The 26,403-nt window shown below is 54.6% G+C and overlaps 1 protein-coding gene across 2 annotated transcripts; it reads right to left on the bottom strand.

Annotated features, from left to right (window-relative positions):
• Positions 1-194: 194 nt before the first annotated feature.
• On the bottom strand, positions 195-26,403 carry Srebf1 (sterol regulatory element binding transcription factor 1). 2 transcript variants are annotated; one of them, XM_045131117.1, is made up of 19 exons: positions 26,260-26,403; positions 8,576-8,965; positions 7,574-7,749; positions 7,359-7,496; positions 7,058-7,279; positions 5,675-5,789; positions 5,257-5,477; positions 4,859-5,060; positions 4,587-4,765; positions 4,134-4,395; positions 3,885-4,051; positions 3,519-3,687; positions 2,902-3,004; positions 2,520-2,629; positions 2,295-2,427; positions 1,987-2,152; positions 1,337-1,537; positions 1,137-1,248; positions 195-899 (listed from the first exon to the last, which is right to left on the bottom strand). In XM_045131117.1, the coding sequence occupies exons 1-19, from the start codon at positions 26,348-26,350 to the stop codon at positions 664-666; spliced, it is 3,393 nt and encodes a 1,130-aa protein (XP_044987052.1). In that variant the 5' UTR covers positions 26,351-26,403; the 3' UTR covers positions 195-663. The 2 variants fall into 2 exon arrangements, with proteins under 2 accessions (XP_044987052.1, XP_044987053.1); XM_045131118.1 differs by lacking the exon at positions 26,260-26,403 and adding an exon at positions 14,951-15,057.

Genomic DNA, 26,403 nt, shown 5'->3' with positions numbered 1-26,403 from the left:
AGTCTGATACAACCAGGCAGTGGCCATGAGACAGGTCAGCTCAGGATCATATCATCAGAAGATGGAGAGGGGCAGATTCTGTCCCTTATGGCAGGTTGGGGACGGGAAGAAGCCTTACCTCCCAGAGGACTCCAAAAAGCAGGGCTGATTATCAGGTGAGGCATACACCCACCCACCCAAAGTAAACAAGAACACAGGTTATAAATAATTTTATTTTTATTCTCTGTACAAAACTTCTCAACCTAAGAAAATAAAGTTTGCTAAGGTCAAAGTAGCACAATGGCTGCACAAGAGGCAGCTCAGCCAAATCTACACTATGTACAAACCTTCCCAGGAGAGAGAAAGGTGTTGGGGGGGGAGGGACAAGATGCCCCAGGGGCTTTCTAACCTTTACAAAGGCCAGAAAAAAAAAAAAAAAAAGCCACTAAGGTGGAACAAGAGGATGTCACAAGGCCTGCTCAGGGCTCCTGCAATTCCCCTATCGGCCACCAGAGGTCAGAACCATCTTAATAACTACTGCTTCTCAGACACGGGAGGGAGAGCATTGGGATGGGGGGGGGGTCTCGCCCCTCTGGTGGTCCTAGAGGGACTCCCACTCCCTAAGACAGTGGAGCTGTAGACGGACAGTGGAGACCAAGATGGCAAATCGTGTCCTCCGGGAGTCTAGCTGGAAGTGACGGTGGTCCCGCCACCCAGACGTAGGAGCATCTGCTGACAGTCAACCAACAGCCTGTGGTCGCCAAGCTTCTCGAGCTTGCGCGCTGCCTCGGCGAGCATGCTCACTCGCTGCCCGGGAGCCGACAGGAAGCCTGGTGGCAGGTAGCAGGACGCCAACAGCAAGGCCTCGGTGTGCTCCCGCCACGTGGGCCGTGGCTCCAGCTGCAGCTCTGCTGCTGTGCCTGCGCGCGTATAGGCTCCGTTAGGAGCTGGGCTTGGACCTGGCTAAGCTACCCCATGCAGAGCAATCCTTCCCTGGGGCTATCCCATAAATAGTTATCCCCAAATGATTTCTCATTAAAAGACAGTGCCATCGGGTAACCAAGTCCCTAGACCTGTCATGCTGGCACAGCCCTCAGTAGCCCTCACACTGGCTCGGGAGGAGGGGGGCCCCTCCCCGTCCCTGAACAGGCAGCTACCTCCTTTGCCACCAGGGCTTGCTCGCCTCCGCAGACTGCGGTCCAGAAGCTGGTGTGTGCGCGCAGGGCTGGCCCCTGCCATCAGCCGGGCGGTGGCCTCGTGTAAGAACACCTAGAAACAGGGAGGAGCAGCAGGCCGCTTTCAGTCCAGCCCCACACCCCCTTCCCCCAACCTGCTGCCTTTACGGTTGGAAACTCACCCTCCTCATCACAGGGCGGTAGCTCTGTGCCAGCCGCCTCAGGCAGCTCAGGTCCCGTTGAAAGCCACGCAGCTCCACGGCAGAAGTCTGGGGCCCGTTGCTGGACCCCGGTGACACCTGGGACGAGGCCAGTGGCTGCTGTTGCCTCCATAGGCTAGTGCGGGCCACAAGGAGCAGATCACAGAGCAGCAGTTGCATGGCCTGAGGTGACACACAGGGCAGGCAGGGGGTCATGGGAAGCAAGGGCACCAGGACAGGCAGGGGAGAAGGGGCCCGCGGTGCCAAGGGCCGACTCCGGGCTGCATTGCCGAGGCACTGCACCCGCCTCACACACATGCAATGCAACAGCAATGCACCGCGGGGACGCCCGCCTTTCCGGGACCCCACGAGGCCACCTGCCTGCAAGCTGCCCTCCCCGGCCTTCCAGACAATGGTCCCCAAGAGGGCCCTGGCCATGCTGTTCACCACACCCTTCCTCCTGGTGGCAGACACGCTGAGACCACTCTCCTCTGAACTTAATTAATCCTTAGCCAAAAACCCAAGGTGGGGCCAGCTCCCCGTCTGGCGCTGCTCAGGACTAACTCCAAAATGACCAGGAGTAAAACAGCTGTGACCTTGGTCCAGCCCAGGCCCCCACCCCACCCCCTCACCTTGTCAATGGAGCTGCCAGTTGGTGGGGTGGCCAGGCTGTCCCAAAGGTACCCACTGGCCTTCTCACAGATGGCCAGGCTGGCCAGAGCAGACTCGGCCTTTCTGCGGCCCAACAGAGTCCGGCCAGCCTTGAAGGAGTGTAGAGCTGCCCTGGGCAGGGCTCTCCTGTCAGGACCAGGGGCAGACACAGGGTGTCAGAGCAGGCCACAGGCCCTCCCCCCAAGACCCCCTGCCAAGTGCACGCTTGGGCGAGAGGCTGGGAGGGGAGGCCCGGCATCAGGTGGGGGAGACCTGGCGGGGCGCTTACTCGGTCTCTTGCAGCTCTCGGGGCATATGCTCTACCACCGAGTACAGCCGCTCGGCAGCCTCCTCGTCACGCCGCAGCCAGTGGATCACCACGGCCGTCAGCGAGGCCCACCACTTCGCCACAGGGTCCGTGCCTGCCGAGGACAGAGGGGGCGCCTGACTCTCGGCCACACCGCACCCGGGCGAGCGCAGCGGGGGGGTCACAGGAAAGGGGTGTGGGGCTCACCGGCGGTGGTGGCCATGCTGGAGCTGACCGAGAAGCTGCAGGCGGGGGCCCCGGCAGTGTCCGAACAGCTGTTTAACAGCTGCAGGTACCCGAGGGCGTCTGAGAACTCCCTGGGGCAGGAGAGGACCGACTGTCAGGATAGATGGCAGCAATTCTGGGGGCCCTAGGGGACAGTGACCTTCCCTTCTGCCCAACAAAACATACCCTGATCCTATGCCCTACAAAGGGCTACCAACACCTGTCAGCTGACAGGGGAAAGTGAGACCCAGAGAGGTCCCGAGGATGCAAGGGATGCAGACAGCAGCCCTCTGGCCACCCCAACAGGTCCTTCCCAGACTCCCTGGTGGAGAGTCATGCCTGGGAGAGGCACAGGGACACTCACTTGTCCCCATCAGCTGCACCGGTGCTGGGCTGGGCCACACAGCTCAGTGCTTTCTGCAGTAGGTGTTCACGGAATAGCTGGGTCACTCGGGCGAGGGGGTCCACTATGGGCGGAGGTGGGGGGATGAGACAGGAGTCAGGCCACCCTTCTCTCCACAGTCCCCTAGCCATACCAAAGCCCTTTTCCCTGGGTTGGCTGGGGCTCCGCCAAGAGCTGGTCTGAAGTGTTGGTGGCCCCACGAGATGGGTAGATGGTGGTGGGTAGGCACCCAGCTCCTGCCCTGAAGAGGACAGGGCAGTGGAGCAGAGAAGCTAGCTCTACCCTACTTGATGACACACCTGCCCAGGCTCTACCCCACCCTATATCCCTTCCTTATACCATAATGCTGCGGCTTGGGGTTACCTCCCAAGTCCACCCACTGCCCTCCAACTTTCATGCTGCTTCCTAACTTCAAAGAGCCTCAGAAGTTTGGCAGCCTTCCCGCAACCCCAGCTGCAACCCCCCCAGAGCCAGATGAGCTAGGTGGGCAGCGACATCCACGGATGCAAGAGACAGTGACCGTTGGGAAAGGGGACTAGGCACCGAACATCGGGGACAGGAACGGGGTGAGAAAGCACCTGGATTCCCAGCCAAGCTGTACAGGCTGTCGCACGGGGCACTGCGCACGGCCCAGTCCCCATCCACAAAGAAACGGTGGCCTGCAGGGTGGCAGAGCCACTGCATGGCAGGAGGCACTGAGCCACTCTGTGCCAGGCAGGCATGACGGGCACTACTCAGGAAGAAGCGCTGTGGAGGAAGGGAGCTGGATTGTCACACTGGCCCCGAGCAAAGGTTCAAACCCAGACCCGGCCAGGGACCCCTGCAGGGCCTGGGGAACCACCTGGTAGCCAGTTGCTACATCCAGTGCAGCCCCTTGCCCAGGGAGCTTATTGAAGGGGAGAGCTACCAAGACAAAGCCCTGGCCGGCTCGTCTCCCCACTCACTGTCAGAAAGTGTAAGGCCCTTGGGAGACTGGTCTTGACCCTCAGGGCAGCTGCCACATAGATCTCTGCCAGCGTTGCCATGGACACGGCATCTCCTGCACACTCGGCGAGGTTCAGAGCACTCAGTGCCAGGTTAGAGGCGGTGAGGTGCCCTCCTGTGTACTTCCCTGGAAAGGAGGTGTGGCATGAGGCTGGGCGGCGCTAAGGTGGGTGGGAACACTTGAAACCCAGCTTCCCCCCTGGCCATACCCATGGCGTGCAGCTGGTGCAGCTTATGGTAGACGAGGGCCGCCTCTCGGGCACTGGCACGCGCATCCACCCTCAGCTTGCGGTCCCTCTGCAGGCCCCCGGCTCGGCCCGCCAGCCAGCGGCCCACCCAGAGGCGCTGCAGCAAGTGTCGAATGAGGTTCCAGAGCAGGCTGCAGGCCAGGTCCAGGTGTGAGGTGGGCAGGGGCCGGCCCAGAGCCTGCAGGGCCAGCCACAACTGCTGAGCAGCCTGGGCAAAGTCCCCCTGGGGAGAAGGTTGTTCCATGAGGTACTGTCAAAGAGTCTCCCCTCTAGGTCCCCAGAGTCGGAGGGGCTCTAGGGGTGGAGTAAAGGGCAGGTCCACAGCACACCCAGAAATCAGGGAGCAGGAGGGACACCAGCACCCTTCTAGCCTGGGGACCCTGCTCTGCCTCTCCTCCGTCGCCAGTCCCTTACCCTGGCCAGATCCAGGTCAGCCTGTTTGCGATGTCTCCAGAAATGCACTGCGGGGCCTGAGTGGGGCCGGGTCACTGGCTCCCCATACACAAAAAGCAGTGCCAAGCAGGCCAGCACCAGTATCCCATTGGCCAGCCAAACCAGAGGGGGTAGAAGCCACTGGGTCCAGGCAGGGCCATCTGCAAGCAGGGGGAAAGACTAAGGACACAGTTCCTGAGAAACACAGAGCTTCAAGGGTCCCTCCAAATGACGCCCAGGATAACCTGACCCACCTCTGCCCTCAGCCTCCAGCACACTGCGCCTAGGACCATGGTGGGCATTGGCAGCAACACCGGAAGGGCTAAGAAGGCCTTGGCCGCACAGTGAGGCCAGAGGGTTGCAGGTCAGACACAGGAAGACAAGGGCACACAGGGCCAGGCGAGAGCGGTCTAGCATGCCAGGGCTATGCTGAGGAGGCAGCTGACTGGCCTTCACCTGGGCAGGGGGAGGGGTGAAAGGGAGGATAGAATCAGGTCAGCCCCGGGGACAAGGGGCTGAAGAGACTTGGGACCCCACAAGACTCCAGGGCCTCAGAAATCCCATCTAGGTCCCTGCAGAGCCTCTTCCTGACCCACGTCTGGAACTCAGAGGAAATCTCATGAGGGGAAAAGGCTGTGCTGCAGGGTCCAACCTGGCTGTCCTCAAAGACTGGGCTGTCGGGCTCAGAGTCACTGCTGCTGCCACTGCTGCTGCCACCACCCCTGCTGCCAAGAGACAAGGGGCTGCTCTGGGAGGGGGAGCCGGCATCCGAAGGGGGAGGGGTCAGCATGTCCATCTCAGTCTTCATGCCCTCTGTGGGCATGTCCAACCCTCCTCCACTGCCACAGGCCGACACCAGATCCTTCAGCGATTCTGCGGGCACAAGGAGCAGGGCTGGGACACGGCCTAGCCTCCGGAGGCCACGAGTTAAAGCCCTCTGTGGCGTAAAACAGGGGCTGGTCAAGGGACTGAGCTGAAGGAGGGGCCCGTGGTAGGGTGGGGCCGGAGCCAAGCCTGGACAGGGACAGAGAGGCCAGAGGCGGGGGAGGGCGAGGGAGGCCGGGACTCACTGCTTTTGTGGGCGGCGGTTCGCAGGCTCAAGTTCTCCTGCTTGAGTTTCTGATTGCTGTGCTGTAAGAAGCGGATGTAGTCGATGGCCTTGCGCAAGACGGCAGATTTATTCAGCTGCAGGGAGTGAGAGGGAGAAGGCAGTCGGCCAGCTGGGCCTGGCGGCAGGCCTCTAGCAAGAACGCAAAGAGCCACTTTATGTCCCGGCTCCCTCAGCACCTTGGTACTGGCCGGCTCTTCCTTTCTGCTGATATCTTCTAATAGTACCTACTCTCCAAGGCAGAGAGAAAGATGACTATGTAGGGTTGGAGAGGTGGCTTAGTGGTGAAGGCACTTGGGTACAAAGCCAAAGCGCCCTGGTTCAGTTCCCCAGGACCCACGGAAGCCAGATGCACGAGGGGGCGCATGTGTCTGGAGTTCGTTTGCAGTGGCTGGAGGCCCTGGTGTGCCCATTTTCTCTCTCGGCCTCTCTTTCTGTCTCTCATAAGTAATAAATAAAACTAAAAAAATTCCTTAAAAAAAGATATCTGGGGCTGGAGAGATGGCTTAGCGGTTAAGCGCTTGCCTGTGAAGCCTAAGGACCCCGGTTCGAGGCTCAGTTCCCCAGGTCCCACGTTAGCCAGATGCACAAGGGGGCGCATGCGTCTGGAGTTCGTTTGCAGAGGCTGGAAGCCCTGGCGCGCCCATTCTCTCTCTCTCTCCCTCTATCTGTCTTTCTCTGTGTCTGTCACTCTCAAATAAATAAATAAAAATTAAAAAAAAAAAAAGATATCTGAGGCCGGAGAGATGGTTTAGTGGGTAAGGCACTTGCCCTAAAGGCAAAGGACCAAGGTTCAACTCTCCAATGCCCATGTAAAGCCAGATGCACAAGGCGGCACAGGCATTTGAAGTTTGCTTGCAGTGGCTAGAGGTCCTGGTGTGCCCATTCGCTCTCTCTCTTTAGTAAGTAACAGTAAAAATAGAAATCACTATGTAAACTACTCAGTGTCTGGCTCGCTGCTATCTTATTACCACCTGACACCCTCCTCACCTCCTCCACGTCTTTACTAGCGAAACCTTCTTTGGCTACTCAATTTAGATCTGCCACTCTCACCATCCCTCTCCTTTCCTTAGCATTTCGCTTTTATTCTGTTCAAAACCCATCCAATATCCCCTCTACGATGGCATCGAGTCCGTCCAGGACAGGATTTCTGTCTGTTTTATCACCATGGCACCCCACAGTGTCTAGACTAACTCCTCCTTTATGCAAGATGCCTGTGGTAAAGCAGGTAGACAGGACTGCCCAGGGCTAGGCAGACTGATGCCCACGTCCCTATCTGACAAGGCTCAGCCCAAGCCCACCTCTTGGCTGCCCTGGCCCGCGTTATGCAGACCTCTGGCCATACCTTCGCGTCAGTCCCCACCACCAGGTCCTTGAGCTCAACAATCTTGTCATTGATGGAAGAACGATAGCGCTTCTCAATGGCGTTGTGGGCTGTGCGCTTCTCGCCACGACTCTGGGCTGAGCCCAGGGACTTGCTGCCGGCTGCCAGCCGGTGAATGGGTAGCTTGTCGGCATCCACAACAACTGGCACCGTGGCTAGGATGGTCCCGCCACTCACCAGGGTCTACAGGGCCAAGAACACGTCACCAGGTGTTTGCGCATGCATGCAGCCCCTCTGCTCTCCACCCACCTCCGCTGCCCACCTGCAAGGGGCCTGCCTGCACAGCTGCGCCGGGAGTCAGAGCGCTGATCCCGGCTGCCTTCACTGTGGCCCCTGCGTCCGTTTTCACCGTTGTCAGCAGCAGGGAGTCTGCCTTGATGAAGTGCGGCTGCAGCACAACCTGGACAGGAGGGGCCTGGCTGTGAGTGGCATCCAGGCCAAGGCTTCCCTCCTCCACGCCTGGCCAGACCCACTCACTGGGACCTGCTGTATCTGCGAGGTCACAGTGTTTGTTCCAGGGGCCGCTGCGGCCGGCAGCAACTGCTGAGGAGCTGCGCTCTGCACCTGGGTGTGCAAGGAGATTGGCGGGACGCCGGGAGCAGAAGCCAGAGACAGGCCAGGCAGCGACTGCTGGGTGCTACTGGGAGGGGTCCCTGAAAAGACAAAACCAGGGTCTGTGGGCACGGTCTTGTTTCACCTACTCGTGTCCTCCCTGCCAGTCTCTGTCTTCAGGCTTGACATAATGACACCCCTGCCTGAGCTCTGATGCCCACATGCCGCCTGGGGCCATTGGGGGAAAGTAAAGCTTTGACCCAAGGGCACATGCAAAACAAAGACCTGACTTGTGGCCTGGAGAGATGGCTTAGCAGTTAAGACGTTTTGCCTGTGAAGCCTAAACATCCAGGTTCGATTCTCCAGCTCCCAAGTAAGCCAGATGTGCAAGGTGAAGCACGCATCTAGAACTCGTTTGTAGTGGCTGGAGGCCCTGGAACACTGATTCTCTCTCTCTGCTCTTTCTCAAAATAAATAAAAAGATGTATGCAAACATACATACATACATACACACACACACACACACACACACACACACACACATGTATATATTGTTTTATAGAGAGCAAGATAGAAAGCAAGAGAGAGACAGAGAGAGAATTGGCATGCCAAGGCCTCAGCCACTACAACCACACTCCAGATGCTTGTGCCACCTAGTGGGCATGTGCCACCTTGTGCTTTCCTCACCTTTGTGCGTCCGGTTTATGTGGGATCTGGCGAGTCAGACATGGGTCCCCAGGCCTCACAGGCCAGCATCTTAACCGCAAAGCCATCTCTCCAACCCAAATATATATTTTTTAATTAAAAAGAAAAAAAAAAACAACTGACTTCTAAAGCCTGCAAATTCCTTCACGAAGACCACGGCAGCCCCTCTTCCTACGTTTCCTCTCACAACGCACTGTCCCATCCGGCCACCAACCCCTTTACCTGAGAAGCCTGCAGGAGAGTACCCTAAAGCAGGGGCAGGGCTGAACTGCAGGGGAGGCGGAGGGAAGTTCTGAGGCAGGACCGCCCCTGGCGGGGGCTGCGGGGTTGGCGGCTGCGGCTGCAGGATGTTGAGTGACACCGGCTCTTCTTTGATTCCAGATCCAGGAGAGAAGGGGGGCGCAGACGCATACATCTTCAACGCAGTGGGTGTAGATGGTGGAGGGGACATGGGTGGAGTTGCCGCCTTGGGTGCTCCCCCCAGGAAGGCTTCCAGAGGGGAGCTGGCACCAGGGCTGGTGGGGTCTGTAGCCACGGCTCCACCCCCAGCATAGGGGGCATCAAACAGGCCAGGGAAGTCGTTCTCTTGGTTGTTGATGAGCTGAAGCATGTCTGGGGAAGGAGAAGAAGGTACAGGAGTGACGGTGAGAGCAGTGCCAAGGCTGGCCCCTCCGAACAGGGTCCGGGCATGCGCTCTAGCCACCCACAAACAGACACTTGTGAGGTGTAAACCCATACCTGGCGTAGCCTGCAAAAACAGGGCAGGAACCACTGGGCTCTGACTCGCCCACCTCAGGCCTGGGCCCTGATGAGAATGGCAGCTTCAAAGGCTGAGCTCTTGCCATCACCCCAATGCTCACATTCACTTGATATCTGCTAAGGTCCACAGCCACAGCACATAGCACATTCACTCATTCAGCATGCACCTAGTGACCACGCGGAGCGAGGCAGTCTTTCCAACTATGCACAAGGCAGACAGTACCCTGGTCTAGGCCGGTCATGGCAATGCTGTGATCTTGGCTACAAAGGAGGCTGTGCCCAGGCTTCAAAGGCCGGCCTAGAAAACATCACAAAACCCTATCTCTAAAAGCAAGCAAGCGGTGAGGCTGGAAAGATGGCTCAGCAGCCAGATTGTACTTCCTGTACAAATATGAAGGCCTGAGGGGGCCTGAAACTGCCCAAGTTCAAATCCCTCAGAACACACATAAACAGCTGGACGTGGGCCAGGCAAGTCTATAACCCTAGGCCTAGGAGGAGCACAGGAAGGGAAAAGCCGGTGGGTGATTAGGTGGGAGAGGGAGATAACCATGTTTCCCTGTGGCCTCCATACGTGTGTGCCCAGGTACCACATCAGCAAACGCATGTTAAACAACACACACACACACACACATCACCACCCATAATATGCACGCACAAAAAGAAAAAAGAAGCAAGCAAGCAAAAAAACAAAGCACCCTGCCTAGAACCAAGTAACTTTTAAAATATATATATTTATTTATTTTTATTTATTTATTTACTAGAGACAGAGAGAGGGAGAGAGGGAGTGAGAGAGAATGGGTGTGCCAGGGCCTCTAGCCACTGCAAACGAACTCCAGACGCGTGCGCCACCATGTGCATCTGGCTTATTTGGGACCTGGAGAATTAAACCTGGGTCCTTAGGCTTCGCAGGCATGCGCCTTAACTGCTAAGCCATCTCTCCAGCCTGTAATTTTTTTTTTTTGAGAGAAAGAATTGCCACACCAGGGCCTCCAGCCACTGTAATTGAAATCCAGATGCGTGCGCCACCTTGCGCGTATGTGCGAACTTGTGCACTTGCGTCAACTTGTGTGTCTGACTTACACGGGACCTGGAAAGTACAACATGGGTCCTTGGGCTCCACAGGAGAGCGTCTTAACCGAGCGCCTTAACCGCTAAGCCACCTCTCCAGCTCCAGCACAAACCAAGGAACTTTTAGGGAGCTAGGTAGGTCCTCTATCTTTGGATCTGTTTGTTTTCCAGAGTAGCTGATTTTTTTTTTTTTTCCCCAAGGTAGGGTCTTACTCTAGCCCAGGCTAATCTGAAATTCACTATGTAATCTCAGGGTGGCCTCGAACTCCATGATCCTCCTACCTCTGCCTCCCAAGTGCTGGGATTAAAGGCGTGCGCCAACTCACCTGGCAGGGTTGCTGTTTTTGTGTGCCATGATGGCATCAGGGCAGCCCAGGTTTTGTCTTCATGAGACACCCACCTTAGTCCCTCCATATGTGCACACACACATCTACACTGCACTGTGGCCTCCAAGTGCTTGCCAGGTGGTGGTGAAAAGCCCTTCAGGAAACTTTCCTGGAATTACCCACTTGGGACCTCTCCCAACTCAAGAGCTTTCTGCTTTATTTCTGCTTTCTTTTGTCTCTTGTATTTCCCCCCCCCAAGGCAGGATCTCACTCTAGCCCAGGCTGACCTGGAACTCACTCTGTACTCTCAGGCTGGCCACACAGCAATCCTCCTATCTTAGTCTCCCGTGTGTTGAGATTAAAGGCATGCGCCACCACACCCGGCTTTTTTTGTTTGTTTTTATTTGACAGCAAGAGAGATGCCGGTTGTGGTGGCACGCACCTTTGATCCCAGTACTCCGGAGGCAGAGGTAGGAGGATCGCAGTGAGTTTGAAGTCACCCTGAGACTACATAGTGAATTCCAGGTCAGCATGAATTAGAGTGAGACCCCCGCTAAAAAAGAGAGAGGGCGGGCAAAAAAAAGGGAGAGGGACAGAGAGAGAGAGAGAATGAATGGGCATGCCAGTGCCCTCAACAGCTGTAAATGAACTCCAGACATATGCGTGCACAATGCAACATTGCACACCTGCATCACTGTCTGGCTGACTTACATGGGACCTGGAGATTCCAACATGAGTTGTTAGGTTTCACAGGCAAGTGCCCTAACTGCTAAGCCATCTCTCCAGCCTTTGTTTGTTTTTGTGAAGTATGATCTCACTCTAACCCAGGCTGAACCTGGAATTCATTATATAGTGTGAGTGGCTTTGGACTCTCAGTGATCCTCCTCCTTCTGCCTCCCAAGTGCTGGAATTAAAGGTGTACACCACAACACCTTGCTCACACCAGCTTTTTTTTTTTTTTTTTTTTTTTTTTTAGTTTTTCAAGGTAGGGTCTCACTGTAGCCCAGGCTGACCTGGAATTCACTATGTAGTCTCAGGGTGGCCTCAAACTCACGGAGATCCTCCTACCTCTGCCTCCCAAGTGCTGGGATTAAAGGTGTGTGCCATCATGCCCGGCTTCACAACCAGCTTTTCATAGTTTTTAATAAATTATTTTAATAAAATAGTGAGATAGCTCAGCAGTTAAAGGTGCTTACTTACAAAGCCTGATGGCCTGGATTCAATTGCCCAGTACCAACGTCAAGCCAGATGCAAAAAGTGACGCATGCATCTGGAGTTCATTTGCGGTGGTAAGAGGCCCTGGCATGCCCATTCTCTCTCTTTCTGCTTACAAATACATTAATAAAAATATTTTAAAAATTATTATTTGCACATGTATGTACCTCTCTCTCTATGTGTGTGTGTTGGGGGGCACATCAGGGTCTCTTGTCACTGAAAACAGGTGGGTGGGGAACTGAACTAGGGCTAGCAGGCTTTGTAAATAAGCTCCTTTAACTAGGTCATCTCCTCAGCCCCTGCTTTACATTTCCTTTCTTTCTTTTTTTTTTTATTTTTTATTTTTTAGAGAGAGAGAGACAGAAGGAAGAAAGAGAAGTGGTGTGCCAGGGCCTCAACCGCTGCCGTCGAACTCCAGACACTTGTAACACCTAGTGGGCATGAGTGCCCTTACACTTGCCTCACCCTTGCGCCTCTGGCTTATGTGGGATCTGGAGAGTCGAACATGCGTCCTTAACTGCTAAGCCATTTCTTAAGCCCCTGCTGTATATTCATAAAAATAAAATCATGATGAATGTGTCCTAAAAAAAAGAAGAAAAAAAAAAAAAGTTTCTCCCACCTTTTGGCCTCCATCAACACTCAACTCCAGGACCTACCTGGCTTCTTGTTGAACGAAAGCCAGCCTCACCCAGCATAGAAGGGAGTCCAGAGGCCCAACCGGGACCATTTCACAGGTCAAGAGAAGGAGCTGGCCTAAGGTTTTACCAAGTCCAGGCCCATCTGACCCAAATGCCCTCAGCACTAGCCACTACCCCTACTCAAAAGGAATACATGCACCTGTCTTTGGAGGTAAGAAAGGACACTGAGGCTGGGAAGATGGCTTAGTGCTTAAGGAGCTTGCTGGCAAAGCCTAAGAGCCCAAGTTCAATTCCCCAGTACCTACGTGAGCCAGATGCACATGGTGACACATGCATCTAGAATTTGTTTGCAGTGGCTAGAGGCCCTGGCACACCTATTTGTTCTCTCTCTCGCTCATAAATAATATTTTTTTAACTCTTTTTTTTTTTTTTTTTTTTCGAGGTAGGGTCTCACTCTAGCTCAGGCTGACCTGGAATTCACTATGTAGTCTCCGGGTGGCCTTAAACTCACAGTGATCCTCCAACCTCTGCCCCAGAGTGCTGGGATTAAAGGCATGTGCCACCACACCTGGCAATAATTTTTTTTTTTTTAAAGACACTGATGTTCAAGAAGAGCCATAGTAGCCTAAGAACATGCAGTGAACACCAAACCTAGGTCTTTGGAAAAGCCAAGCTGTTGACCCTGCAGCAAAGCTGTTATCACAAACCCATTCCTCAGTAGGACAGACAGAGGGCTGGGGCCAAGCCAGTTGCTGGCCACATACCCAGTCAATGTGCCTCTGTGTGTTCTGGGCACAAACCCAGGCTCTGCTTTCAGCCAAGTGGCCTCAGGACCCAGGTCCGGCCATTCAGGCTTTGGTTTCCCCTCTACAAAAGCCAAGTGCTATCTGTCCTGACCCCTTCCTCCTCTCACAGACTGGGACAAACTCCCTGCCTTGGCCTCAGCCTGGCCACAGGCCCTCTCCCCTAGCTGGCGACTGGCATCTCGGCTGGCTCAGCCCAGGGCCCTCTAACCCACTCGAGGAAACCACCTTCTGGGTCAAAGGACTCTACAAGATCCATGAGTACAACCCTAGGGGACCCTCAGTACTTTCAAGTTCCCTGCCTGAGCCACCACTTGAGCTGGACTCTAGGCCAATGACTTCCTATTACCGGGCCTCAGTTTCCTCATCTGCAAACATAAAAGGCTTAGTCATTTTTGGCAATGCTGCCTGAAGTTTTGCCCAGCAAAGTGGGGTCTCCACAATGCTACTGTTTGATAACCATACAAGAACATTACTGCAGGGCTAGAGAGATGGCTTAGCGGTTAAGGCACTTGCCTGCAAAGCCAAAGGACCCAGGTTTGATTCCTCAGTACCCACCATAAACTAGATGCACAAGCTGGTGCATGTGTCTGGAGTTTGTCTACAGTGGTTACAGGCCCTGGTGTGCCCCTTTGCTCCCATTCTCTCTCTCTCTCTCTCCCCCTCTGTCTCTTTATTAAAAAAAGAAATAAAAATAAATAAAGGCTGGGCATGGTGGTGCATGCCTTTAATCTCAGCACTCGGGAGGCAGAGGTAGGAAGATCTCCGTGCCACCCTGAGACTACATAGTGAATCCAGGTCAGCCTGAACTAGAGTGAGAACCTAGCTCAAAAAACAAAAACAGAAAAAAGAAAAAAAAAAGGACATTACTGCAGAGGAGACTTCTGGACAGCCATGGGTAGAACAAGACAGAGGTAGAGCAAAGCAAAGCAAAGCAGGCATAGCCTCCTGGGTCCTCCAGGTTTATGCAGAGCATCAAATCATATAGTGTTTTTCTTTCTTTCTTTCTTTTTTCTTTTTTTCAATATAGGGTCTCATTCTAGCCTAGGCTGACTTAAATCTCACTCTATAGCCCAAGCTGGCCTTGAACTCACAGCTCATATCTCAGCTTGCCAGGTGCTGGGATTACAGGTATATGCCACCACACCAGCCCCATATATACATATGTTTTTCAAAGCAGAGTCTCGCTGTGCCCCAGGCTGACCTGGAACTCACTATGTAAGTCTCAGCGTAGCCTCAAACTCACAGCAATCCTCCTACCTCTGCCTCCCCAGAACTGGGATTAAAGGTGTGTGCTACCACACCTGGCTCATATAGTACTTATAATCACAGGATCTCTCACCTCTCATACCCACGCATGTAAGCCCATATCACAGATGGGAAAACTGAGGCCAAGAAAGAAAAACTGACTGGACAACATTGGGTTCCCACCTTCTACCTGGAGAGTCCAAGATACTCTACAAAAAGTAGAACCACCAAACAGATCAGACTGTGGGCAGACCTTACTCAGAGGGTCAAACCCAATTTTTTAGATAGTGCTGTCAGATCCCTAAGCACACCCTTCCCGTCGATCGCAGGGCTGGAAGGTAGCTACCGAAGTCGTGGTTGACCCGCCAATTTCCCCAGCAAGTAGAAACGGGGGGGGGAGGTGGGGGGCTGTACCGGACGGGACCTCCACACCTGTTCGGGGTGGGAAGGTGGGCCGGGGGGTGAGAACCTGGGATTGCAAACCCACGGGAGAGACCGTAGCAACATAGCAACAACAGTGCCGGGTTCTTCAGAAAATACCTTCGAATGTGCAATCCATGGTTCCGTGGTCCGCGCCCCCGCCCCGGGGCGTCGAGGCGGCTGGCCCTGACCGCGAACCCCGCGACGACCTCACCTGTCAAGGCCCGGGCAGGGCTTTAAAGCCCGCGCAGCGCCGCCGAGCGCGCCCCGCCGCAGGCCCCGCCCCTCGCCCCGCCCCCGCGGGCCGCGGGCCGGGCATGGGGTGAGCACCGGCGGCCAATCAGCGGCCGCGCCGCCGCCTCATTAGGACCCCGCCCCACCCCGACCGCGGCGGGGCTCGGGTTTCAGCCCCGGGCGCTGAATGGGGCCGGGGTTATTCGCGGGCGTCCGCCTTTAACCCGCTCGACGCCGGGGTTACTAGCGGTCAGTGCTCCGCTCAGCTCCCGCGGCACCGTTACTACCTCGCCCCACTCCCAGGACTGCGGGGCTCCGGGGGTCCCAGAACAAGCGAGAGTCCAAACCCCGGAGCTCTGGTGCTCCAGATCGCAGACTCGACCACACTCCCAGCTAACCAGGACCATTTTAGCCTCAGTTTACCTCTCCTGGACAAGGAAACTTCTCATCTCCTGGCATGAGCAACAATGCTAGGGATGCAGCCTTTAGTATTAAATAAGGGCTTGATTAAGACCAAGGGCTGGGTTGCTAGCCACTTGGGGAGCAGGGACTTCCTGTTCCTGGGCACCCCCAATCCAAAGAGGAAGCTGATGGTCCAGATCACTGTCACTCATGAAACCCCTACCCCAGATCACACAATCCAGTGTGTCCCAGACCCCAGCTCTGATGTCCCAGGACAGGGTTAGGTGTGGTCTGGTCTATCTCAGGTCTCACAGCCCCCGGCAGTCATTGGGTGAAGCCTGACTCACTTTTCACTGTCAGGCCCTGAGCAGCCAAGAAAGGACCCCGGCTCTGGGCCAGGAGGCAAAAGCAGGGGTGACGCTCTGGGGTTCTTGACAGTTGCCAAGTCTGTCTCCCTTCTGACAAAGGTAAAAAGCTCTCCCATCCTCCCTCCCCACACACACATATGCACGTGTACACAAGCAGCCCAGCTTCTGTGGCAAGTGAGCCACCCAGCAAGATCTGACAGCCAGGATGGCAGGCTAGCCTCCACTCACGCAGCCTGGAATAGGGCCCAGCCAGGTCTCAGCGCTGCTTGGTGTTGGGGTCCCTGTGGCTCACCTCTCTTCCTTCTCAGGAGCCTCAGCCAGAACACAGCCATGTGTTCCTCCCAAGCACCTTGGCTCTCTCCTCATGCCCTTCCCTCACTGCCTCACAGGAAGAGGTTTCAAAGATCCTTTCTGACACCCCCACTCCCACTCTGCTTGGCCTGTGTATGCTCACATTCCATCGTCCCCCCAAAACACAAACCAAGCACAGCTCTGGGGAGAGGCTGTCCTCACTCAAGACAGGGAGGAGTCCTATCTCAAAAGGACAGAAGGGCTGGAGAGAGAGCTCAGAAGTTAAAGGCACTTGTTTGCAAAGCCTGCCGGCCTGGGTTCGGTTCTCCATTACCCACACAAAGACAGCTGTACAAAGTGGTGCATGCATCTGGAGTTCCTTTGCAGCAGCAGAAAGCCCTGGTGTCCCCATACACTCCCCCCCCCCCCTGCTTCTCCCTCTCTCAAATAAATAAATATAAAGTATTTTTTCAAAGGACACAGGAAGTTCAACTCTAGGCACCAGGCTCCCCACCACTGACTCTGACACTCCATTCTCCATGTTTTTCAGCCCAGAGGATGTCGATGTCACATCCACAGGCAGAGGCTTGCCTCATACTCAGCACAGTGTCAAACCCCACCCTGCCTTCTGCCTTTTCATGTTTCCCAGCCCTGTGCTCTGTCTCCGTCTCGACTAAGAAAGTAAAGAGGGAAGAGGACATTGCTTACTGACCCCAAAGATGGCAGGGATTGGGGGAGTCTTTCAAGAGGAAGGACAGACATGACCTCAACACAAGGGCTGGCCTGTGGGCACTGGGTAGGTACAGCCTGGGCTAGGCTGTGGACCATCTGGCCTGCATCTTACTGTCTTCTGGAGCTGGTCCTATTGATTGCTCATTTCTCCAGATGCTGGTGGCCCACGTGGAGAGTTGGGGTGAAAACTCAAGAGCCAGCTGGGCAGCCTCCTCCTCGAGAATCAGCCACGCTGAGGATCTGCAGCCACGTGCCAGGGCGCACCTACCTAGTCTTTCTTCCTGCCCCTACTCCCTATGCATCCTGAGGTTTACAAAGCACCACCACCCAGCAGGGTTCCAACAAAGGTGGCCCCTCCATAACAACTGGAATGGTATAGAAATGGAAAACCAGACAGTGAGCAGGTTGCAGAACTGAGGTCAAGCCTATAAGTATTTGATTCTGATTTTTTTTTTTTTTAGGGAGAATTAATAGGGCCAGATTTGAGTAAATCAAGAAATGTATGAGGGGCTGGAGAGATGGCTTAGCGGTTAAGCGCTTGCCTGTGAAGCCTAACGACCCCGGTTCAAGGCTCGGTTCCCCAGGTCCCACATTAGCCAGATGCACAAGGGGGGCGCACGCATCTGGAGTTCGTTTGCAGAGGCTGGAAGCCCTGGCGCGCCCATTCTCTCTCTCTCCCTCTATCTGTCTTTCTCTCTGTGTCTGTCGCTCTCAAATAAATAAATAATTAATTAAAAAAAGAAATGTATGAGAGTGCACTAGCGAAGGGACAGCCCTTTGCCTTACCCTAGGAGGGACTGGGACTCACTATTTGGGAACTGGACAGCAGGTCTGGAAGGCGTACCAGGGTGCCCAGACTGTGGGTCATTGCAGGATTCGGAGCATGGTGCTGCCGTGGACACACACAGCTTTCAGTTAGTTCCCACACGTGCTCAGAGCGATGCAGAAGCGAGGCCCAGAGCCTGGCCTCGGTGGACCAGCCGTTCCATTAGGTCCACCTTCCCAGGCCCAGGAGACCCTGACAGCCCCTCCACCTGCTGGGCTCCCCTCCTCCCTCTCTCAGACCCAGATCCTATCAGAGCCCAGCAGGAAACCTGCTCCAGCCACCCCTCCCACAGGATCGGAGGCCCTTGCGAGGTGTCTGCTGGGCATCAGCCCCGCGCTTGGCACTGGAGTCCAACTGCCCAGCACAAAGCCTTCCCCTTGGGCACTTCCACTCCAGCAAGACACGGTTGAGTATGGACAAAGACAAATCCAGGCGGTGAGAGCCCCCTGATGAAGACAGGCAGTGCCAGTAGAGGTGAGGGGCCCACCTGTGGAGGCGGCACCCGAGGGAAGTTCTGAACCAACAGGACCACATGGGAGGAAGAAAATCTGACAGAGAAGAAGGAGGAAGGCCTGAGGCGACAGAGGCCAAGGTCAGTGCCTAGGGGACTGGCTGCACCTGAGCCAGAAACATGGGGTCTGAGCAATGTGCAAACTGTCCCACGCCACACGGGACAGAAGGGTTGGGGGAAACGAGAAGGGTTAGGCCCTCTCCCGGACAAGGAAACAAAGAGCCAGCTGGGCCAAACGCCCACGATCCCTCAGCTGCCCAGGAGAATGTGGGCCTCTGACTCAGTTCTGCTAACCACAGGGCCCACCCGTGTTGCCAGCTTGTCAAGGCCAGAAATGAACCCGCGCATCAGCATGCCTTCATCACTGTCGGCTGCACACACACAAGGAAAGAATAGAAGGGGCCAACACAGCGCTGTGGCCTGCCCCCACTTCACTGAGCAACAACTGAGCATCCCGGCAGAGCCATGAGGACGGCCACCACGCTTCGGCCACCCCCAGCCCTTGCTCATTTCGCAAGTTCCCAACAACCTTCATTCACCATCTGCTTTCTGAAGGTGTCCTGGCATGAATGCCATTTGGCCTTTGCCCAGGCTGTCCCCACCAGGAATGCCCTTTTCACTCTCCTCTGATAACCTGGCAAACAAAAACACGCACTGATGTTACCTTAGACTCTTGCCTTTTAGCGGCCACTCCTCATGCCAATGCCCAGGACACTCTCCACAGTGTCCTGCTTATGTTTGGGGAAGTGGGGTGGGGTGCAGTGAGACAGAGTCTCATGTAGCCCAGGCTGACCTTAGACTCACTATGTAGTTGAGGATGGCCTTGAACTCCTGATCTTTCTACCTTCCCCTGCCAAGTGCTGAAATTACAGACGTGCACCACCATGCCTGGCTATTCCGCTGCCCTGTAGAATGCTACTGGGCCTATTTCTACGGGTGTGTTCAACAGCTTGGACATTACCTGGCATGCAGTGATATTAAAGCAAGTAGCACTAGCATCTTCAACTTGGCAGCTTATGTATGCCAGCTTATGTCAAAATCTTCTCCCAACACTCCCCTTCCACCCCTCCCAGTGGGTCTGAGCTGTAGGCCCAGGACATACACCAATTCTTCTGGATGTGAAAAATAGCCCACGTGATGGTCTTAAGCAGTAGTGGACCCTACAAGCTTTATGGCTGGCCCCCAGGCAAAATGTACCAACTGGTACAATGGTGGCATTTCTGTTATGGAGGAAACCAACTGTTCTCCCTGATAGAATTTGAGGCCTGCTCCATGGAAGGGAATTCACGCCTGCTGCTGAAAACCTAATCAAAAGCCTATGGCTGGGGAAGTCATAAGCCCTAGGAGGGAAAGTACTAGTACTATTGTCTGCCTAAATGGATATGTTATACCCACTAAACTTATATTTATGCCCATATACTAATGCTACTCTCACTTTTGTTTAGAGAAGCTTCTCTTTTACGATGCTAGTGAGCACTGGAGTGACTCAAAACTCAACAAAATGCTGAGAAAGAGTGACAATAGAATGTTCAGAACTAAGTACAACATCGCTATCACGCTCTCCAAGACTCAGGGACCATCACGGAAACGGTGGTGGAAAGAACGTAAGAGTCAAAGGAAAGGGAGGCATGCTTACAATGCTACCATCTAGACACAAAGTGACCTTGATATTCATGACCTCACAGTGGCTGATGCTACCTACACAAGACCTGCATAACAGGAGGGAAAAAGTGATGGCATCAAAATAGAAGTAAGACTGTTTGGAAAGAAGGAATTCAGTAGAGGGGGGATTTGGGAGAGGTAAAAGGGGAGTGTTGGGACAAGATTATGATCATGGTATGTTGTCTATATTTATGGAAGTTGTCAATAAAAAGTTAATTAAGCCGGGCGTGGTGGCGCACGCCTTTAATCCTAGCACTTGGGAGACAGAGGTAGGAGGATCGCTGTGAGTTCGAGGCCAACCTGAGACTATGCAGTTAAATCCAGGTCAGCCTGGGACAGAGTGAGACCTACCTTGAAAAACCAAAAAAAAAAAAAAAAAAAAGTTAATTAAAAAAATAGCCCAGGGCTGGAGAGATGGCTTAGTGGTCAAGGCGCTAGCTTCAGAGCCTATTTACCCAAGTTCAATTCTCCAGTACCTATGCTGGAGCCAGATGCACAAAGTGGCACATGCATCTGGAATCCATTTAGTGGCTGGAGGCCCCTGGCACACCCATTCATTCTCTTTCTCTGCTTGCAAATAAATAAGTAAACGAACAAATGGTCCATGTGTCCAGTGCAGAGGCAGAGTGGGGCGTGGTTGCTACCGCTGGATAGTTGTTCTCAGTCTAAATCAGTGTCGTACCTTTGCTCCTGTAAGTCTACCCTCCCTTCAGGGCTGTGTGAGCCAGGGGTGGAGAGAGCACGCCACTCAAGCCAGCAGGCTGCTCCAGCAGACCCACCAGCCTGTGCCCCAGTGTCCCCAGCACCGGCTCTTTTTTTTTACAATATTTTTTTTTTATTTATTTGTTTGACAGAGAAAGAGGGAGAGGTAGAGAGATAGAGAGGGAGGGAGGGAGAGAATGGGCGCGCCAGGGCCTCCAGCCACTGCAAACGAACTCCAGACGCGTGCACCCCCTTGTGCATCTGGCTAACGTGGGTCCTGGAGAATCGAACCTGGATTCTTTGGCTCTGCAGGCAAACGTTTTAACCGCTAAGCTATCCCTCCAGCCCGGCTTTCTTTGTTTTTATGCACTTTGCCTAAGGCTAAAGCCATGCAACTTGAAGACCAGAGGCACTTTCTCTTTGTTTCCAAGGTTGCTTTGACCTGTGCAGCAAGTCACTGTGGTGGAGATGTCAACTGATGGCAATGCCTGCCACCCTCAAGTGGGAGTAACCCTCAGGCCTCCACTGATGCCTCCAGGTTCCCTCTCACAGGCCCTCAAGGCTACTGCGCCAAAGCCACTGGCTAGCCTCTTATGCAGAGTCAGAACTACCACACAGTATATTCTCAGAACTTAGAACCACAGTCTGGAACACTCTGGAAACTTCCTGCACCTCCTTGGATCAGGGCTGTTAACATTTACTAAGCTAAATCCAACATGCCCAGGTGCTGGTTTTGTGATTTAATTTAAAAAGCATTAGAATAACCCTAACAACACTGGCAGAAGTGCCAACTATTTGCTAGTCTCTGGCTAGCTCAGCTGGTCACTACAGCTCCAAGGAACCAGCTCTATCACTGTGTCTGTTACATTGAGAAGAACCAAAAGAGCAGAGAGGTCAGGCCATTTGTCCAAGGTCACACAGCAGGGCTGGATGTGAAGACGCTTGGTCCTCAGCCTTCCAGCTGAGGGAACCTGTGGGCCGGAGCCCTGGTCTGGGCAGGCTGGTAGGACACAGCTTACTGGGAAGCTGCTGGGGTGGTGGTGCAGGGTCAGGTGGGAAGAACAGCCAGAATAGGCTTCTCCAGGCCTCAGATTCTCCCCAGTGGAATGGACCCCTCCATAACTGAGCCTGACCCCCTCAAAGCTGCACGGTTTTACACCTCGAGCAGAACCTGCGTTTCCTTTGCCCCTCTGGCTGGAGAGAAGGGCTTATATGAAGCAGTGGGCCATGGATCTTACTCACTGCACAGGGTCAAACACCAGCTCAATGGGAAACCACGAGCCTCGCATGCACAGGACCTTGAGATTTCCAGCATCACACACACACACACACACACACACAATTTTGCTTTTAGTAATTTTTGTTTATTTATTTTGTTTCAGGGAGAGAGGTAGAAAGAGAGAGAGAACTGGCATGCCAGAGCCTTCAGCTACTGGAAATGAACTCCAGATGCATGTACCACCTTGTGCATCTGGCTTATGTGTCCTGGGGAATCGAATCTTGGTCCTTTGGCTTCCCAGGCAAATGCCTTAACTGCTAAGCCATCTCGCCAGCCCACAAAAGAAAAATTTAAAGGGCACTTCTACAGGCATGTTGCCAATAGGAGACAGCCCTATTCCAGCTGGCACAGCATCCAACCTGGGCCACAGTCCCCAGCAGCCTAAGTCCAGGTCCCAGGCCTCTGTTTGGAGCTAACGACCTTACTCAGGAAGCTGTTTCTGGCTAAGTGATGTTAGACAGAAAGCAACTCCCAGTAACCTGGCTGCCTGCCTCCATGGACCCGCTCCCAGCACCCCTCTCTCCCACCCCCAAAGGCAGCAAATCAGGCGATTACCCCGTCTGCTTTCCAGGGGAACCTTCTACCTGGCAGTTCAGAGAAAGTGGGCAATCTTCCCGTGACCAGCGGTGACACTGGACGGCTTTCTGTTGCCCTCAGTTAGACAGGCTGGACACGCAGGCAGCAAGAGAATAGCTCTGGCGCAACAGGCCATGCACAGGCTCTACCCCTGGGGAACTCTGGACATGTAGGCCAGCAAGAAGGGTACTCTACTGGGCAGGGTTCTGGGTGGGTGGGCACTGTTGAAGGAGGGACAGTTTGGCAAGGTCTGGAATACTGTCCTTAAACAAAAGCTTTTAAAGATTTGTATTTATTTATTTAATTTATTTATTTGAGAGTGACAGAGAGAGAAAGAGGCAGATAGAGAGCGAGAGAGAGAATGGGCATGCCAGAGCTTCCAGCCACTGCAAACGAACTCCAGACGCGTGCGCCCCCTTGTGCATCTGACTAATGTGGGTCCTGGGGAATCGAGCCTCAAACTGGGGTCCTTAGGCTTCACAGGCGCGCTTAACCGCTAAGCCATCTCTCCAGCCCAAACAAGAGCTTTTTTTAATTTTTTTTTTAATATTTTTTGTTCATTTTTTATTTATTTATTTGAGAGTGACAGACACAGAGAGAAAGACAGATAGAGGGAGAGAGAGAGAATGGGCGCGCCAGGGCTTCCAGCCACTGCAAACGAACTCCAGACGCGTGCGCCCCCTTGTGCATCTGGCTAACGTGGGACCTGGGGAACCGAGCCTCGAACCGGGGTCCTTAGGCTTCACAGGCAAGTGCTTAACCGCTAAGCCATCTCTCCAGCCCAACAAGAGCTTTTTATTCGGAGGTCACTGGTGGAGTTATATGCTGGAAGCTGGGCAGTAACTACTGTAGAGCTGTTTCCTAGGACTGCCTGTATTTGGTGGGACTACATATAGAACACATCCCGGTGGGCACATGTGGGTGGCACAGTAGGTGGTGATCTACAGAATGCTTGGTACACAGTCATAGCAATGAAAAAAGGAAAAAAAAAACTGTTAATACTCCCTCCTGCTGGGAGGGGGAGGGCCATGGGCCTCCACCTGGGATTCTAGCCTTGTATCCTGCCACCAGAGTATATAGGATGTAAGTGGTGACCTGAAGGAGAGGACTTCATGAGGCAGCTTTCAGGAGGCCACCACTGCGCTAGGATGAGACTTGCAGTGACACAGTTATTTGGGGGTTGTCACTCATGCTCCCGGAAGCCCAAGAGACTGGTTGGTTCCCCACCGAGCTGAACTTGGGTGGAATCATTATTTTGGCGTGTCATCAACGTCCTGAACACAGTCCCAATATACAGTGGCTGGAAGCAAGGAAGTATGAAGAAAGGGCGTTGTTGGGATCCAAGAGAGGCCTTGCCCAGCAATCTATGGTGGACCGGAGCTGATCCTGAGGCCAACAAAAAGACCGCTGTGGCAGTCTGCAGACAGGCGCAGGTGAAGACCAAGTCATGAGATTTTGGGCTCCCCAAGGGAGCCAGCCCCGACCAAAACTATCTCCATCTCTGTCTTGGGTGCTCAGGAACCAGTACAAGATTTGATAAACTGGTCCTCAGGGGGCAGTGCATTCCCCGGTGCATACTTCCTCTCCTGGGCCTCAAGTGCCCCACGCCAGGAGCAAGGAAGACAGAGTTTAGCAAGAGCTCACGGGAGGTCACTGCGGCAGGACTCGAACACAGGACCGGAGCTGGCAGCCCCACCTCACGGTGCATTCACCTGACAAACATGTGTTGGAGGCAGGTGAGTAATGACCAGTAGGACCTGAGGCCTTCACTGGCTCCCCCTGCCAAGTTCCAGTCTCATGAGCAATGCTGCTCTGGGCTAACCATAGGAGGCAGTTACACAGCTGTCCCCCTCTGTGATGAACCCCCAGGCCCCTATCCTCAGGAGCCCAGGGGTCAAGATTCTTGGGTTAGTAGCCCAGTATTAACCCTGGCTTTTCTTTGCTACGGCTGTATGACCTTGAGCAAGTTACTTACCCCGTTTCTCAGGCCCTCACCCATAAGATGAAGGTCATAAGTCTATCAATTGCAGTGGTCGGGAGGACTCCCTGAGTTCCTCTACATAGTTCATCACGCAAAGAAAGTGCTCAGTTCGTGCTCCCTATTCACGTCACAATGGCCCACCCAGTGCCCAGGGGGAACTTCTAACGTAACTCGAGCTTGGCATGCCCTTTCTCCTATCCTACCACCACTAATCTGAGCCCCCATCCTGGCACCAGTCCTTCCTGGATACTTGTCCACCTTCATTTCTCTCAGGGAACCCGGCTCACTCATCTCCAAGTCACCTGTCTCTAGCCCAAGCCACAAGCCTGGCAGAAGGTTAGTTAGCACATCCAGGTCTGTGAGCAGTTCTCCCAGAGGCTATGGAAGTCAACGGGATCTGGGCACAGAATGTCCATGGCTACAGTTTATGAGAAGGAAACATCCTAGATGTCCTATTGCAGAGGATTCGATGAGCAAATGATTGTTGAATGTCATCAGTGTGCCGACAAGTGCAGTTGGCTGTGACCCCACAGACCCTGTCCTAAAATATTATAAGCACTACAGCTTCATGGCTGGCTGGGGCAAAGGCAGGTGCGAAACAGCCTTAAAGTGGTGGATAAGCAGGTCAGAAACGTTCTGTGACTATTGATGGTCACAAGAAATCATTGAATGGTCCACCCGAAATAGACACTTGTGTGTGTGGGAGGGGTGCTGAGGCTGAATCCCAAAGGGGCAAATGTAATGATGCTTTAAAAGCTGTTAAGAGCTGTAGGGATAGCTTAGCGGTTAAGGCACTTGCCTGCAAAGCCAAAGGACCCATGTTCGATTCCCCAGGATCCACGTAAGCCAGCTGCTCAAGGTGGGCACATGCATCTGGAGTTCGTTTGCAGTGGCTGGAGGCCCTGACGTGCCCATTCATTCTCTCTCTGTCTCTCAAATAAATTTAAAAACAAAAACATTTTTTAAAGCTGTCAAAAGGCTGGGGTGTGGCTCGGCAGTAGAGCCCCAGTGTAACATGCTGTAGTCCCTGGGTTCCATGCTCAGCATTGCCAAGAAAAAGTGTTAACGGGCACCGCAGCTGCGCTGGGCCCAAATCCGGGCTTCGTGCCAGCTTTCCCCATCTCACCACCTTTGCCTACCACTAATGCCTCAAACTTAGTTCCTGCTTCAGGGTCTGAGCCCATGCCTTGCCCTCGACCTGGAAACATCTTTTTCCGCCTCTCCTAAGGCTGTGTCTCAGTTCTCAGCTCCAGAAGACCCAAAGAGCTCTCCCTGACCGCTCTACCCCGAGGAGCCACAAGCCTGCGCGCCAGGATGCAACTCACTGCCACGAAACATCCGCTGGCGGGCGGGTGCGCTCGGGGGAGCTGCGGGCTCCCAAGCAGAGTTTACGAAGCCCTAGTAGGCGTGGGATCCGTGCGTGGGACGGAGCGGGGAGCTCAGCGTGCCCAGCAGCCGTGCCCAGCGCGGACTGGAGAACCCCATTTAGCCGACATCCCGAAAGCGAGCCGCAGCGCCGTGCGCACGCGCGAGAGCTCCCGGGGCCGCCGCTGAACTCGAGCGGCCGAGGGAATGACCGAGAGTAACCCGCCGGCCCCGCTCCCCCGGGACAGCGTCAAGACTGGGCGGGGCCTCGGCGACGCCGGCTCCAAACTCCAGCCTCGGCCGCCTCCCCCCCAACCCCGGGGTGGGGGGGTGGGGTTCGGATCCGACCCAGGACACACCGGGAGACGCACGTGTCTTCGCTGCGACTCGCCCCGGGAAGCCGCGCGCGTGCACCGCGCCGCCCAAACTCACCCCGAGCGACTCCGGGGAGAAAGAAGCAACCGGGGCCGCCGCCCGCCCGGCCCGGGGCCCCGACGCACCTTCGATGTCGGTCAGCAGCGCCGCGTCCAGCTCGCACAGCTCGGTCAGCGCCTGCTCCGCAGCCGCCTCGCTGAACGGCGGCTCGTCCATGGCGCGGCTGCCGGCCTCCGGGTCGCCCTTCCTTCCCGCCGCCCGCTCGCGTC

The sequence above is a fragment of the Jaculus jaculus genome, chromosome 12, assembly GCF_020740685.1.
Source record: "Jaculus jaculus isolate mJacJac1 chromosome 12, mJacJac1.mat.Y.cur, whole genome shotgun sequence".
Lineage (NCBI taxonomy): Eukaryota > Metazoa > Chordata > Mammalia > Rodentia > Dipodidae > Jaculus > Jaculus jaculus.
The sequence above is the reverse complement of the archived record's forward strand: the minus strand, read 5'-3'. Positions and strand labels throughout refer to the sequence as shown.

Bases quoted from the DNA above. Each gene is read 5' to 3' on its own strand.
- Srebf1 (XM_045131117.1), bottom strand. From the start codon at position 26,350: ATGGACGAGCCGCCGTTCAGCGAGGCGGCTGCGGAGCAGGCGCTGACC. The intron at 5,790-7,057 runs GTATGGCCAGAG...CACTCCCTGCAG, and splicing joins TGGTGGGGACTGACGCGAAG to CTGAATAAATCTGCCGTCTT. The intron at 5,061-5,256 runs GTTGGACCCTGC...CCCCCTGCCCAG, and splicing joins CAGTCTTTGAGGACAGCCAG to GTGAAGGCCAGTCAGCTGCC.